General features: G+C 44.8%; 1 protein-coding gene across 1 annotated transcript in view; it reads left to right on the forward strand.

Annotated features, from left to right (window-relative positions):
- Nucleotides 1-652: 652 nt before the first annotated feature.
- Nucleotides 653-14514, forward strand: part of CHRD (chordin) — a 49030-nt gene continuing 35168 nt past the window's right edge. The window contains exons 1-9 of the mRNA XM_069726936.1: nt 653-1144; nt 2572-2675; nt 3269-3404; nt 3580-3717; nt 6803-6920; nt 7306-7402; nt 7895-8036; nt 8175-8312; nt 8649-8725. Coding sequence (XP_069583037.1) covers nt 1015-1144; nt 2572-2675; nt 3269-3404; nt 3580-3717; nt 6803-6920; nt 7306-7402; nt 7895-8036; nt 8175-8312; nt 8649-8725 — 1080 coding nt within the window. The 5' untranslated portion in view covers nt 653-1014. The remainder of the gene's footprint in view (nt 1145-2571; nt 2676-3268; nt 3405-3579; nt 3718-6802; nt 6921-7305; nt 7403-7894; nt 8037-8174; nt 8313-8648; nt 8726-14514) is intronic.

Raw genomic sequence — 14514 nt, forward strand, 5'->3', positions numbered from 1 at the left:
TAGTCTCCTATGGAGATGTACTGTATATACTGTATAACGTGTCCATCATTTCAGAGTCTCTTGTCTTTCTTCCTGGCGGGTGTATAATGGGTCGGTATTTTACGATGACCACATTCCATACGTCTCCCAATACTTGTGGCAGAGTCGCCAACTTGACTTTTTATTTTTTTCTGAACAGCTTACCAAAAATCATGAACAGACAATATTTTTTACAGATACTTTGGAAAACCATAATAAACTACTATGATTATAAGTGATACATGTCTACAGCCCATAATTCTGCTAAGAAGACATTAGCTGTGCTCACGTTAAACTGTAAAACAATGAAACTACAATCAAAATAATCTGTATATGTTTCTTCAACTTCTAAAAAATTCACAGACGCCTTAAAAAATTTTTTACAGACATTATAAACATGCCCACTTTTAACGGACTGTCCGGGAATTTCTGGATGGTGGGCACCCTGACTTGTGGTCTCCTCAGTGTCTGAGCTTTCTCTCCCTGTCTGTGTGTATCCATCTCTCCTCTCTGGGCTCATCCTCTTCCCTCACTCCTGGGTGGGTCCAGGCTGAGTCAGGATGCTATGTCTGAGTGTGTCGGCTTGGGGGGGAGCCTGGAGTCCCCGCTGGGCTATTCAATGTTGTTAACAGACACTTTCCTCAGGCTGAGACCCTGCTGAGCGACTCATCAACTCTCAGAGTGAGTGCAATATACTTCAGCAAGATTGCAAAGGGGGCCGGGGTGGGCAGGGGGGCTTTGTTTGCTAGCTGTGTCCTCCTCTATAAATCCAGCTCTTGACCCTCTCAGCTATTAGAAAGTACCTCAGCAACAAGACATAACTGTGCCCTCTGGACAGTGACCTGGTGCAGGGACAGAGACAGGGGTGCTGGCAGAGCTGGACCACAAGTGACAAGGAGAACACGTGTCCCCCACATTGGTGACTACACGGAAAAGAAAGGGAAAAGGGTACCGAACTTCTTCAAGGGGTATCTCCACTGACTGTAGAGGGTTATCATGGAGGTATTATATGCCCACCTCCTGCGGCTGCTCACTCTATGGATTCTGGCTGCTGAGGCTTCACGGCGTAAAGTTATTCTGCCCATCAAACCTGAACAGGATCCTCTTCCTTCAAAGGCACAGCTCGGTGAGTGGCACTACAAATTCTTATCATGTTATGTACTGTATATAGACATATATATACACTGTGAGTGACGCAACAGGTAATGTCTGCGCACTGAGACATTGACCATCCACCTTCATGCATAGAACAGTCTACGGGCTTACACAAGCAGCAGAGCTAAGTTTGTCATCTGCAGAACTGTTCCTATTATTGCAATCTGTTAGATGTGGTTTACACAGGGCTGTAGGTAAACCTACGGGTACCTCAGATGCACAAAGCAGACATCACAAAAGAGTTAAAGGACAAATTTCACTCAGCTCCATGTGTTAATGTAGTAATTGTGGCGAATGTGGCCCTTGAGCTGTGACCTGTGCTGAGAAGAGGTAGCAGCAGGAGTTTTGCTATTAGGCCTTGTTCACACGGTCAGTGTTTGGTCAGTATTTTACATCAGTATTTGTAAGCCAAAATCAGGAGTGGGTGATGAATACAGAAGTGGTGACCTGTTTCTATTATACTTTTCCTCTGACTTTTCCAGTCTTGATTTTGTCTTACAAATATTGATGTAAACCAAATACTGAACATGTGAATGTGGCCATATTATCATTATTTTACACTTCTATGGATTCACTCAGGAGACTCGGGAATGTTGTGTCACAGTAAATGTAAGGGAATAGCATTGCTTATTAGTTGCTATGAGGGAATGTTTATGTAACTCAGCCCCATTACACAGAGCTCTTCAGCTGCCAGAACTTCATTCAGTCATGTCCCAGTCGTATATTCGGGGTCCTGCACTTTGTGTCACATTTTCCCCTTAAATTCCTCACGATGTTACAGTGCAATATGACTACAGGCAGCGCCTGTATGTCTTCTGTGATCTGCATGATCCAGTTGAGTTCACATCCCAGACATTGTGGAACTGCAAGTCTCGTCAGAACCTCCCAGACCCAGCTTATTGGGACCTATGGAATCCATAGATTGTGTATCTACAGGTCTTATGCTTATGAAAACGTCTGTCTGGCATATGTTTGTGGCTTTTTGGGATTATTTGATCTCACTAAAGCACTGTATTTTTGGTCACATGCTTGTAGTTTTGAGCATCCATACCTTCTGCATCTGCTGGTTGTGCATGTGCGCAGTGACTTGCCTGTGGCTCATCATGGCGAAGCAAGGGTTAGCATAAGCTGCTTGTGGGTTTGCAGTTGGAGCTGCATTTCTTTGGTTGCGGACCCTCAGAGGCAGCGCCTGGCTCCGGCATATTCTTCTAAGACACTCGTAACCCCTGGTAGGAATGAGTGCACACAGAGCAGCCAACCAAGTAGTATATTCCAGGAATGAGAGACGGCAGGCTACATTCGATGTATAATATGTAACAACCATATCTCCTCTTTGTTAGTTATTGGTTTAAATGTTTCCTCACTGTATTCACTTCTTCATGTATTTTATCCATTTAGGTTGTCGTCTTGGAGGTAAAACGTACCCCCTCGAACATACTTGGCACCCAGACCTGGGGAAACCATTTGGGATAGCCCACTGTGTAGTATGCCGTTGTGAAGCGGTAAGAAATGATTTGGTGGTGTGATTTCCTGGAGGATTACAATGGCGAAAACTTTGGGAGCATGGGGACAAATAATGAAAATCGAATAACTTGTAGTTTGAAAGAAGGTGGTACATGCGGCAGATGTAATAGATGAACATATGTGTGCATGTAGCTACCGGTAGTGTAAGAATACACAGTAAGTAGTCTTTAGGTAAAGTATAAAGGCTGGCTATTCAGAAGGTAGTAAAGAATGGTCAGGCCATGCAGTGATTGATGATTACTAGATGCATAATTAATTAGCAGGACAATAGGAGCACGCAGAAATGTGTTAAGAGAAAGTCTTTGTATTGTATAGTAGAAAGCTTCCTTTGTGGCAATTAATGAGAGGTAATAGGAAGAGTTAGTCATTCATTATAATGTTATTAATTATCTCCTGGTTAAAGATGGTGTGCTGGAAGGCTTTCAACAGAGACCTGCTCTAGGGCAAGAAGGCAACTCTACGTCACTTTTCTTTCTTGCAGTACCCTTTTGGTCTCCTCTGTATTTGGGTCTGTGTCTTGAGACTACAATAGTTCCTCCTATGAATCTCTGGCTTTTTGTTTCTTTTCAAGCATCGAAACCGTTGGACAAAAGATTATGGGAAGATCAGCTGTAAGAGCATTAAGAATCAATGCCCTACACCCACCTGTGCAAATCCCATAGAAATCCCTGGGCAGTGCTGTCGGGTTTGCCCGAAAAGTAAAACTTGTAAGACTTTTCAAAAATGTATTTAGTGCTCTTTACAACTACCTAATTCTGTCATAGTCTCCTACATTCCTACATGATCCATGTTTCTCTACTGAACTATGTACCGGTCTTTTTCTTGCCAACTTATGCAACCTTTTTTTTTCAGCGTTAACTTTATTTTCCTGTTTTTATGCAGCTTTTCCGCCCTCTCTCCCTCTGAAAAAATCTGAGTTTATGTTTGACGAGTTTGAGTATTTCCAAGAAAAAGATGATCTTTATAATGATCGTTCCTACCTAAGCTCTGATGATGTCAGTGTGGAAGATAGCCGCTCAGGTAATTACAGCATAGATAAAGACATATAGGAACACAAGGTCATGGCTTTTATATATATAACAGCCATCAAATTGCTGTCGAATACGTATTTAATACAGCTTTAGCTTATTAAGAAATGGAGTGTGGCCTCGGGACCAGAGCCAAATGTGCACAATGGTTTGTGAATAGAGATCAGATCCCCAATATTAACTCCTTCTGTGCTCTTTTTGAGCTAACAATTCTTATTTTAATGGTGTCATTTTTCTATTGGTGTTTTTTCTCTTAAAGGGGTTGGCGACTATTAGGAAAACCCCTTCTCAATCTGAATGTTTCCCCACTTTAAAATAACAAAACCTATATTCACCGGCCATGCCGGCGCCGTTCAAGTGGAGATGGCACTCGTGTTCCTGGGGCTGACGTGAGGTTATGCCATGTCATCTGAGCACTGCACCCAAAGAGTGCTGGCATCACTGTCACCGCCTTCAGACGTTTAAGTAATCAAGAGGAAGTCAGAGCTGCGGCTGGTCGTTCACTCCTTTGAGATTACTTGTATGTCTGAATTTGGGGACAGAGACATTGGTGTTGATTGGGCCCAGTGCTCACATAATGTAAAAACCTCTTATGAGCCCCAGGAATATCAGTGCCGACACCGCTGGAACAGTGCTGGCACGGGAGGTGAGTATAGATGTTTTTATTTTAACAGGTCAAACATTCAAATTGAGAAGGAGTTTTCCTAGTGGTGAACGCCCTTAATACTTTGCATATTTCAATATATACAGAATTAATTCTATTTTGGCAGATCAGTATGCAGCACCTGTATCCACGGACTTCTTCAGATTTCCATTGGCATGTACAAGTTTGGGCATTGAGGTCAGAATTACTGTTATTGTGAACAGTTAAGCAAGTTGAAGATGAAATTATCCCTAAACCATCTAAAGTTAAAGGGAACCTGTCACCCTCAAAATCGAAGATGAGCTAAGCCCACCGGCATCAGGGGCTTATCTACAGCATTCTGGAATGCTGTAGATAAACCCCCGATGTATCATGAAAGATGAGAAAAAGAGGTTAGATTATACTCACCTGGGGGGGGGGTCCGATCCGATGGGTGTCGCGGTGCGGTCCGGCGCCTCCCATCTTCATAGGATGACGTCCTCTTCTTGTCTTCATGCTGTGGCTCCGGCGTACTTTGTCTGCCCTGCTGAGGGCAGAGCAAAGTACTGCAGTGCGAAGGTGATGGGCCTCTCTGACCTTTCCCGGCACCTGACAAAGTACGCCTGCGCCGGAGCTGCAGTGAGAATACAAGAAGAGGAAGTCATCGTAAGAAGATGGGAGGCCCCGGACCGGACCGCGATGCCCATCGGACCGGACCGCAGCGGGACCGCCCCTGGGTGAGTATAATCTAACCTCTTTTTCTCATATTTCAGAATACATCGGAGGCTTATCTACAGCATTCTAGAATGCTGTAGATAAGCCCCTGATGGCGGTGGGCTTAGCTCATCTTCGATTTTGGGGGTGACAGGTTCCCTTTAAAGATGACACATTTACTTTGTATTTTAAGCAAATATATATATATATATATATATATATATATATTTTCATTTTTAACATTTTAAAAATTACAAAAAGTAAACAGAAATAGTGGAGGCCAAGATAAGGTCTGGAAGACCAAGCAAAATTTCAATGAGAGCTGATCGTAGGATTGCTAGAGGGGCAAATCAGAACCCCCACTTGACTGCAAAATACCTTTAAAGAGATTTAGCAGACTCTGGAGTTGTGGTACATTGTTCTACTGTTCAGAGGCACCTGCAGAAATATGACCTTCATGGAAGAGTCATCAGAAGGAAACCTCTCCTGGATCTTCACCACAAAATTCAGCTTCAGAAGAATGCAAAAGAACATCTAAACAAGCCTGATGCATTTTGGAAACAAGTCCTTTGGATTAGTTAAAATAGAGCTCTTTGCCCACACTGATCAGAGGCATGTGTGGAGAAAAAAGGGCACAGAATTTCAGGAAAACATCTCACCAGCCATTAAGCATAGGGGTGGATCAATCATGCTTGGGGTTGTGTTGCTGCCAATGGCACAGGGAACATTTCATGGGTGGAGGGAAGAATGGATTCCATGAAATCCTTGATGCAAACATAACACCATCTGTAAAAAAGCTGAAGTTGAAAAGAGGATGGCTACTACAAATGGATAATGATCCTAAGCACAATTCAAAATCCACAATAGACTACCTCAAAAGGTGCAAGCTGAAGATTTTACAATGGCCCTCAATGTTCCCTGACCTGAACATCATTGAAAATCTGTGGCTAGACCTCAAAATAGCAGTGCATGCAAGACATCCTAAGAATCTCACAGAACTAGAAGAATTTTCCAAGGAAGAATAGATGAAAATCCCTCAAACAAGAATTGAAAGACTCTTGGCTGGCTGCAAAAAGAGTTTACAAGCTGTGTTACTTGCAAAAGGGGGTGCTACTAGGCACTAGCCATATAGGGTGCCCAAAGTTTTGAATCTGTTCATTCTTCTATTTGTAATTTGTTAAATGTAAAAAATTACAGTATTGTTTTTCTTCCTAAAGAACAAAGTAAATGTTTCATCTGTAATAGTGATGAGTGAGTATACTCATTACTCGGGTTTCCCCGAGCATGCTCGGGTGGTCTCCGAGTATTTTGGATGTGCTTGGAGATTTAGTTTTCCTCGCCGCAGCTGCATGAATTGCGACTACTAGACAGCCTGAATACATGTGGGGGTTACCTGTTTGTTAGGGAATTCCCACATGTATTTAGCCTGTCTAGCAGCCGCAAATCATGCAGCTGTGACGAGGAAAACTAAATCTCCAAGCACATCCAAATACTCTAAGATCACCCGAGCATGCTCGGGGAAACCCGAGTAACGAGTATACTCGCTCATCACTAATCTGTAACTTTAGCCCTTTTAGAGATCATTTCATTTTCAACTTGCTTAACTGTTCACAATAACATTAATTTTGACCAAGGATGCCCAAACCTTTACATGCCACTGTATACAATGCCAAGCTATTTTTTCAGTTGTACTCGGCTATTATGGGTTGTGTTGAATTCATGCTTGTGTTTATTTTGACAGAGTATGTGGCATTTTTGACTGCTTCCAGTCGTGTGTGGCCCCCAGTTACCAGTGGTCTTGCTAAGGCTAAATTTAATGTACAGCGTTCCAATGTACTCTTTTCTATCAACTATAAAGGGTATGTCTTGGTGTAATTATCTTACATGTTCTCCTATTTTTATATTATTACTTTTCATCACTTTCTTGTCTCATGTTATACATACCAATGTGTTCTAGATAAGTTTTCCGCTCTAATTTTTACAAAGATTGTGTCTGTAAGCAAGAAAGCCATGATACACTGTCTGCATAATGTAAAGCTAGTTTCTGGGAAGACTCTGTCTGACAGCCCTTTACTGTAAGCAGAAGTGTCAAAATTGGATTGAATCTGTGCTGACAGCAGAAAGTTTTGCTTATCTCCTGTTATATAATTTTGTTCCTAATTAAAATGTAATTGAAAAATAAAATTTAAATGAATAATCCCATTATTTTATTTATTTTATATTTTCAAATTGCTTTGACTGTAGGCTTGATAGTCTTTCCCGTGTTCGTTTCTCTGATTTTGATGGTAATGTGCTGTTTGAGCATCCTGTACACAGAGTAGGATACCCCCAAAGTGACACAGTAAGTAAATAAGCATATCTAATTTAAAGACAACCACTTCTCAATCACTGTTTCCCTCAAATGAAATAATAACACCTATACACACCTCCAGTGCCAATGCTGTTCCAGCAGTTTCGATGTACGCCTCTTCTGGGGCTCGCGTGACATCCCTCTGGCCAATCAGCAAATTTTTCACTCTCCCTAGGACATAATTGATATCCAGAGCAGGTGAGATCTGTGATTGCTATCTCACTTCCTCCAGATGTCTGATTTGTCTGAAGGAAGGAAGAGTGAAAAGTCCGCTGATTGGCCGGAGAGATGTCACGCGAGCCCCAGGAGAGGCGTATGCCGAAACCGCTGGAACAGCTTTGACAATGGAGGTAAGTATAAGTGTTATGAATTTACTTGGGGGAAACATAGTGATGGAGAAGGGGTTGTTCGAGTACTGAACAATTCCTTTAATTCTCTGAACCACCTTGACTCACTTTCAGTAACAAGATTTTTTTTAACCAGATCTGTGGTATATGGAGATCCATTCCTCGTACTTCTCTACAACTTCTGCGCTTGGGACACATCCTTGTTTCCCTAATGACAACAACGCTTTCTGAACCTGAAATTTCGGGCAAGATTATTCGTCACAGGGCTCTGTTTACAGGTAATTAGCTATTATTCATTTTCATAAAAATAGAAAAAGTAAAATAAAGATTTTAACGTCTGAAATGGATTTTGTGGAACAAAGAAGTAAAAGCGGAAAATAATAACATTTAAATTAGCATGACTTTTTTTCTAACAGAGTCTTTTAATGCCCTTCTGATACCGGATTCCCCAGAGGAATCAGGTGAACGAGGTCTCGCTATGCTAACACTTAGTGATGTGGATGACAATCTGCACTTTATTCTTATGCTCAGAGGACTACAAGGAGGAGAACGAGGTAGGATCCTTAGAAATCAGCACAACTTTAAAAGTATTCGATTTTAGAGGAGTTATGCTATTATTTATTCTACAAGAGTCAGGAAAATGCACTTGGCATAAAGTGTTATCGAGTCTTAAAGCTGAAATTCGTCTTGTTGATTAGCAGAAGCTCCTAAAAGATAAAGTTATTCTGTAATAAAAGTGATGGGGTTAATGATGACATACTACTGTGTGCAAATATTTTTCATACATTTTGGAATCGTGATTAAACTATTAATGTTAGGTGGGGGAGACTTTGGAAATGAGAAGATGGATTGCTGTTAGGAGTCAAACATGTTTTTTTTTTCCATTGCAGAAAATATTCCAATAACTATGCAAATTATTCATCAGAATCACGTTATACGAGAACTCTATGCTAATATCACAGAACAGGTGAGTCATATGCAAGTTCTATGACTGATGGTATATAATTTAAGTGTGTATCATACTGTATATGCATAATATAAACCACCACAGTTTGCAGGTTTTTGGCATGTATGATTATTATATCTTTGTTTTTACTTGCTGTAGGCTGAGGTCAAACGAGCGCATGAAAAATCATCCGATTTTCACCTAGAAAACTCAGATGATTTTCATGCATGTACCATTCGTGTGTCCAAAATTCATGTCCATGTGACATCCATGTGGCATCCATAGTTATATCTCAACAATTTAAACATGCATGGTAAAATTCAGTTTCCTATGTTAATTATGGTATTGTATCCATAAAAATCTGCTGATCCAATGAATCTCATCCACAATACGGAAGTCAATAGTTCATGTTGCAATTTTTTTTTCACATGGACACTCGGGCAGTGTGAAAAACCTCATCTGGACAGCCCAATTAAAGTACTGTACATTGGTTAGTGTATTGGCCTTTTTTTATCAGTGCATGTCCATATAATACCTTTATCTGAACTTAAAGGGAATGTATAACAAATTTTGTTTTCACTTCCATGGGGGACACAGGTAACTATGGGTGTACGCTGCTGTCGCTGGGAGGTTGACAATAGGCAAAAAAGGAAAAATAGCTCCTCCTCAGCAGTATACACCCACTGACAGGCACCAAGCACCTCAGTTTAAGCTTAGTGTCTGTAGGATGCAGACCTGGATGTGATCCCAGATCTGCATTTTCCTTTTCACGTAACCTGTGTGTTTTTATTAATCTTTTCTCTTTGTCTTTCATGTCTTCTACCTTAGGGTAAACGGGTGTAATTTCTCACCCTGTTTTCCAGTATTTATGTTACCAAAAGAGCAGTGTGGCGTCATCCACATCGCCCACTCTCGGACATGCAGGCAGGACCTGATCCCCTGTCACCTTTACAGGTGTTTCAGGGTGATTCCCGGTGGCCGGTCCTAGCCTTTTCTCCTCCCTACCCCTCTCCTCAGAGAGAGCTGGGAGGAAGACGTTGGTCACTATTGGTGGCCATCCCCCTTCTTGTAAGGGGTTGATGCCGTCTTCTGCGCCATTTGGAGATGGTGCGGGAAGCAGGATTTATCATACCAGGAAACTCATGCACCAGAGGGCTCCTGAAGGCATCCTCATCGTTGAAGAGGAACAGTGGACCTTGGAGCTTGCAGGTAGTGTATGTATGTTTCCTTCCCCACAGCGGCGCATGGCAGAACTTGACAGCATCTCTGTTCCTTAACAGGGGACAGGGCGGCTTTAGTGCAGTGATCCCTGCACAGCTGCAGCCATTTCTTCCTGGCTGGTCCCAGACCTTGGGAACAACACTCTTTCTTTCCTCACTGGCTTCCCCAGCCACTCACCACCGTGCATTTGAATTTTGTGCTCTTTTAGACCAATAGGAGGTCTTTGCTGGGTCAGAGATTCTCCTGCTCTGACCTGGCCACTCACCCCGCTTCACGTGCATCTCCTCAGCGCCCTTTTTTGCTTCTATCGTGGAGCTCCCTCTCCCTGCCGGTACACGACCCCGGGGATTCACCAATCGGAGGGGCATCTTCTGTTTCTCGCCGGCCAGCAGATCTTCCTGGCTGTTCACGCCTCCCAGTTTGTCAGCCAATCAGAGGGATTCTTTCTCTTTCACCGGCCGGCATTTCAGTCATGCCCTCCGCACTGCATCGTCCTTGCTGTATTCAGCACAGCCGATGCTATTTCGAAATGTGTGCCTCAACAGATCGTAAATCCTGTCTGAGACACTGCCTTTTTCTGCACATTTCCTGCGCCTTCCTCTTTACATCTACCTGCAGACATCTGGCACAGGGGCACACAGCTAATCTCACAGTCATCTGCTGACCGATGCTGACATCTGGTAAGCTCTGCCCTCTCCCTCTCCTTCCTTTCTCTGTCCCCCTATATAGCCCTTCTCAGCAGTATTACCAAGGCTCGACTTATGCCCAACCCTCCAGAGGCTTCTCGTTGCCCCTCTAAGCCTACTGTGGCTCATTATGCCTGTGCCCTTTGCAAAAGAAAGTGGTCTTCAGGTCAGCCTTCCCCTTTCTGCCCATCCTGCCGTCCTTCCATGTCTGCTCCATGGTAGCACCTTAACACCCGGGATGAGAGCACACCTCTCCCTCCAGAGTGGGCTGTTGCCATGTCACAGTCGGTCTCTGATCTGACATACGTATCTCAGTCCCTGGTCCAGGTCCTGAAGTGTCTTCCACATTTGTCTGCCGACACCAGTGCTCTGAATGCCTCTCACGGTGATTTGCACGCACCTGACCACAACCTTCTCAGGGATAGATTGGGTACAAAGCAAGGGAAGCAGGCCCTTTCCAGTTCCTCCTCCAGTTCCCCGGGTCCCTCTACATTCTCTAGGATGCCCTCCTCTTCCCATACCCCCTCCTCGGAGGCAGCTTTTGGGTCGGATGCGAATTCCCGGTCTGAGTATGAGTCTGATTTGGACCAGGTCTTAAAAATGCAGGATATGGTTAATAGCCTTATCTTGGCAATTACCCAAACTCTTAACCTAAAGGAGGACAAGGCACCTGCTCAGGAGCACTCTATTTCCTTCAAATGGGTAAAACGTCTTTCCCGGACTTTCCCAATCACAGGGAATTTGAAGCGATTATGGCCAAACACTGGGAACATCCTCAAATGCGCTTCCTGGGAAGCAAGCAGCTAAACATTCTTCCCTTTAGCCCAGACCTCGTTGGTAGATGGGCAGAGTCCCCTAATGTGTACCCGCCAGTTTCTCGCCTGTCTTCCAAGACAGTCTTGTCTCTGCCGGACGGTGCATCTCTTAACCCCTTCCCGACCTTTGACGCCACGTAGGCGTCATGAAAGTCGGTGCCATTCCGACCCATGACGCCTATGCGGCGTCATGGAAAGATCGCGTCCCTGCAGATCGGGTGAAAGGGTTAACTCCCATTTCACCCGATCTGCAGGGACAGGGGGAGTGGTAGTTTAGCCCAGGGGGGGTGGCTTCACCCCCTCGTGGCTACGATCGCTCTGATTGGCTGTTGAAAGTGAAACTGCCAATCAGAGCGATTTGTAATATTTCACCCATTATAACGGGTGAAATATTACAATCCAGCCATGGCCGATGCTGAAATATCATCGGCCATGGCTGGAAATACTAGTGTGCCCCCACCCCACCCCTCCGATCGCCCCCCCACCCCCCCGATCTGGCCGTTACACTGCTCCGGCTCCCCTCCGTCCAGTGCTCCGCTCCCCCCCGTGCTCGTGTCCGCTCCACCCGTGCTCCAATCACCCCCCCGTGCTCCAATCACCCCCCCTGCACTCCGATCCACCCCCCCCGTGCTCCGTTCAACCCCCCTGTGCTCCATTCCAGCCCCCCGTGCTCCGTTCCACGCCCCCGCGCTCCGTTCCACCCCTCCCGCGCTCCGATTCCCCCCCCCGTGCTCCGATCCCCCCCCCCGTGGTCCCCCCCCACCCTATCATACTTACCGATCCAGCCGTGGTCCCGTCCGTCTTCTCCCGGGCGCCGCCATCTTCCAAAATGGCGGGCGCATGCGCAGTGCGCCCGCCGAATCTGCCGGCCGGCAGATTCGTTCCAAAGTGCATTTTGATCACTGAGATATAATCTATCTCAGTGATCAAAATAAAAAAAATAATAAATGACCCCCCCCCCCTTTGTCACCCCCATAGGGACAATAAAAAAATAAAGAATTTTTTTTTTTTCCACTAATGTTAGAATAGGGTTAGGGTTAGGGGTAGGGTTAGGGTTAGGGGTAGGGTTAGGGTTAAGGTTAGGGGTAGGGGTAGGGGTAGGGTTAGGGTTAGGGGTAGGGTTAGGGGTAGGGTTAGGGGTAGGGTTAGGGGTAGGGTTAGGGGTAGGGTTAGGGGTAGGGTTAGGGGTAGGGTTAGGGTTAGGGCTAGGGTTAGGGTTAGGAATGTGCACACGTATTCTGGTCCTCTGCGGATTTTTCCGCTGCGGATTTGATAAATCCGCAGTGCTAAACCGCTGCGGATTTATGGCGGATTTACCGCGTTTTTTTCTGCGCATTTCACTGCGGTTTTACAATTGCGATTTTCTATTGGAGCAGTTGTAAAACCGCTGCGGAATCCGCACAAAGAAGTGACATGCTGCGGAATGTAAACCGCTGTGTTTCCGTGCAGTTTTTCCGCAGCATGTGTGCAGCGATTTTTGTTTCCCATAGGTTTACATTGAACTGTACACTCATGGGAAACTGCTGCGGATCCGCAGCGTGTGCACATACCTTTAGAATTAGGCTATGTGCACATGGTGCGGATTTGGCTGAGGATTCGTAGCAGTTTTCCATCACGTTTACAGTACCATGTAAACATATGAAAAACCAAATCCGCTGTGCCCATGGTGCGGAAAATACCGCGCGGGAACGCTGCGTTGTATTTTCCGCAGCATGTCAATTCTTTGTGCGGATTCCGCAGCGTTTTACACCTGTTCCTCAATAGGAATCCGCAGGTGAAGTCCGCACAAAAAACACTGGAAATACGCGGAAAATCCGCAGGTAAAACACAGTGCCTTTTACCCGCAGATTTTTCAAAAATGGTGCGGAAATATCTCACACGAATCCGCAACGTGGGCACATAGCCTTAGGGTTAGGGTTGGAATTAGGGTTGTGGTTAGGGTTAGGGGTGTGTTGGGGTTAGTGTTGTGGTTAGGGGTGTGTTGGCGTTAGGGTTGTGATTAGGATTATGGCTACAGTTGGGATTAGGGTTAGGGGTGTGTTGGGGTTAGTGTTGGAGTTAGAATTGAGGGGTTACCACTGTTTAGGCACATCAGGGGTCTCCAAACGCAACATGGCGCCACCATTGATTCCAGCCAATCTCGTATTCAAAAAGTCAAATGGTGCTCCCTCACTTCCGAGCCCTGACGTGTGCCCAAACAGTGGTTTACCCCCACATATGGGGTACCAGCATACTCGGGACAAACTGCGCAACAATTACTGGGGTCCAATTTCTCCTGTTACCCTTGTGAATCTAAAAAAATGCTTGCTAAAACATAATTTTTGAGGAAAGAAAAATGATTTTTTATTTTCACGGCTCTGCGTTGTAAACGTCTGTGAAGCACTTGGGGGTTCAAAGTGCTCACCACATATCTAGATAAGTTCCTTGGGGGGTCTAGTTTCTAAAATGGGGTCACTTGTGGGGGGTCTCTACTGTTTAGGCACACCAGGGGCTCTGCAAACGCAACGTGACACCCGCAGACCATTCCATCAAAGTCTGCATTTCAAAAGTCACTACTTCCCTTCTGAGCCCCGACGTGTGCCCAAACAGTGGTTTACCCCCACATATGGGGTATCAGCGTACTCAGGAGAAACTGGACAACAACTTTTGGGGTCCAATTTCTCCTGTAACCCTTGGGAAAATAAAAAATTCTGGGCTAAATAATTATTTTTGAGGAAAGAAAACGTATTTATTATTTTCACGGCTCTGCATTATAAACTTCTATGAAGCACTTGGGGGTTCAAAGTGCTCACCACACATCTAGATAAGTTCCTTTCAGGGTCTAGTTTCCAAAATGGGGTCACTTGTGGGGGGTTTCTACTGTTTAGGCACATCAGGGGCTCTGCAAACGCAACGTGACGCCCGCAGAGCATTCCATCAAAGTCTGCATTTCAAAACGTCACTACTTCAATTCCAAGCCCCGGCATGTGCCCAAACAGTAGTTTACCCCCACATATGGGGTATCACCGTACTCAGGAGAAACTGGACAACAACTTTTGGGGTCAAATTTCTCCTGTTACCCTTGGGAAAATTAAAAAATTCTGGGCTA

Source organism: Ranitomeya imitator, chromosome 5 (genome assembly GCF_032444005.1).
Source record: "Ranitomeya imitator isolate aRanImi1 chromosome 5, aRanImi1.pri, whole genome shotgun sequence".
Taxonomy (NCBI): Eukaryota; Metazoa; Chordata; class Amphibia; order Anura; family Dendrobatidae; genus Ranitomeya; species Ranitomeya imitator.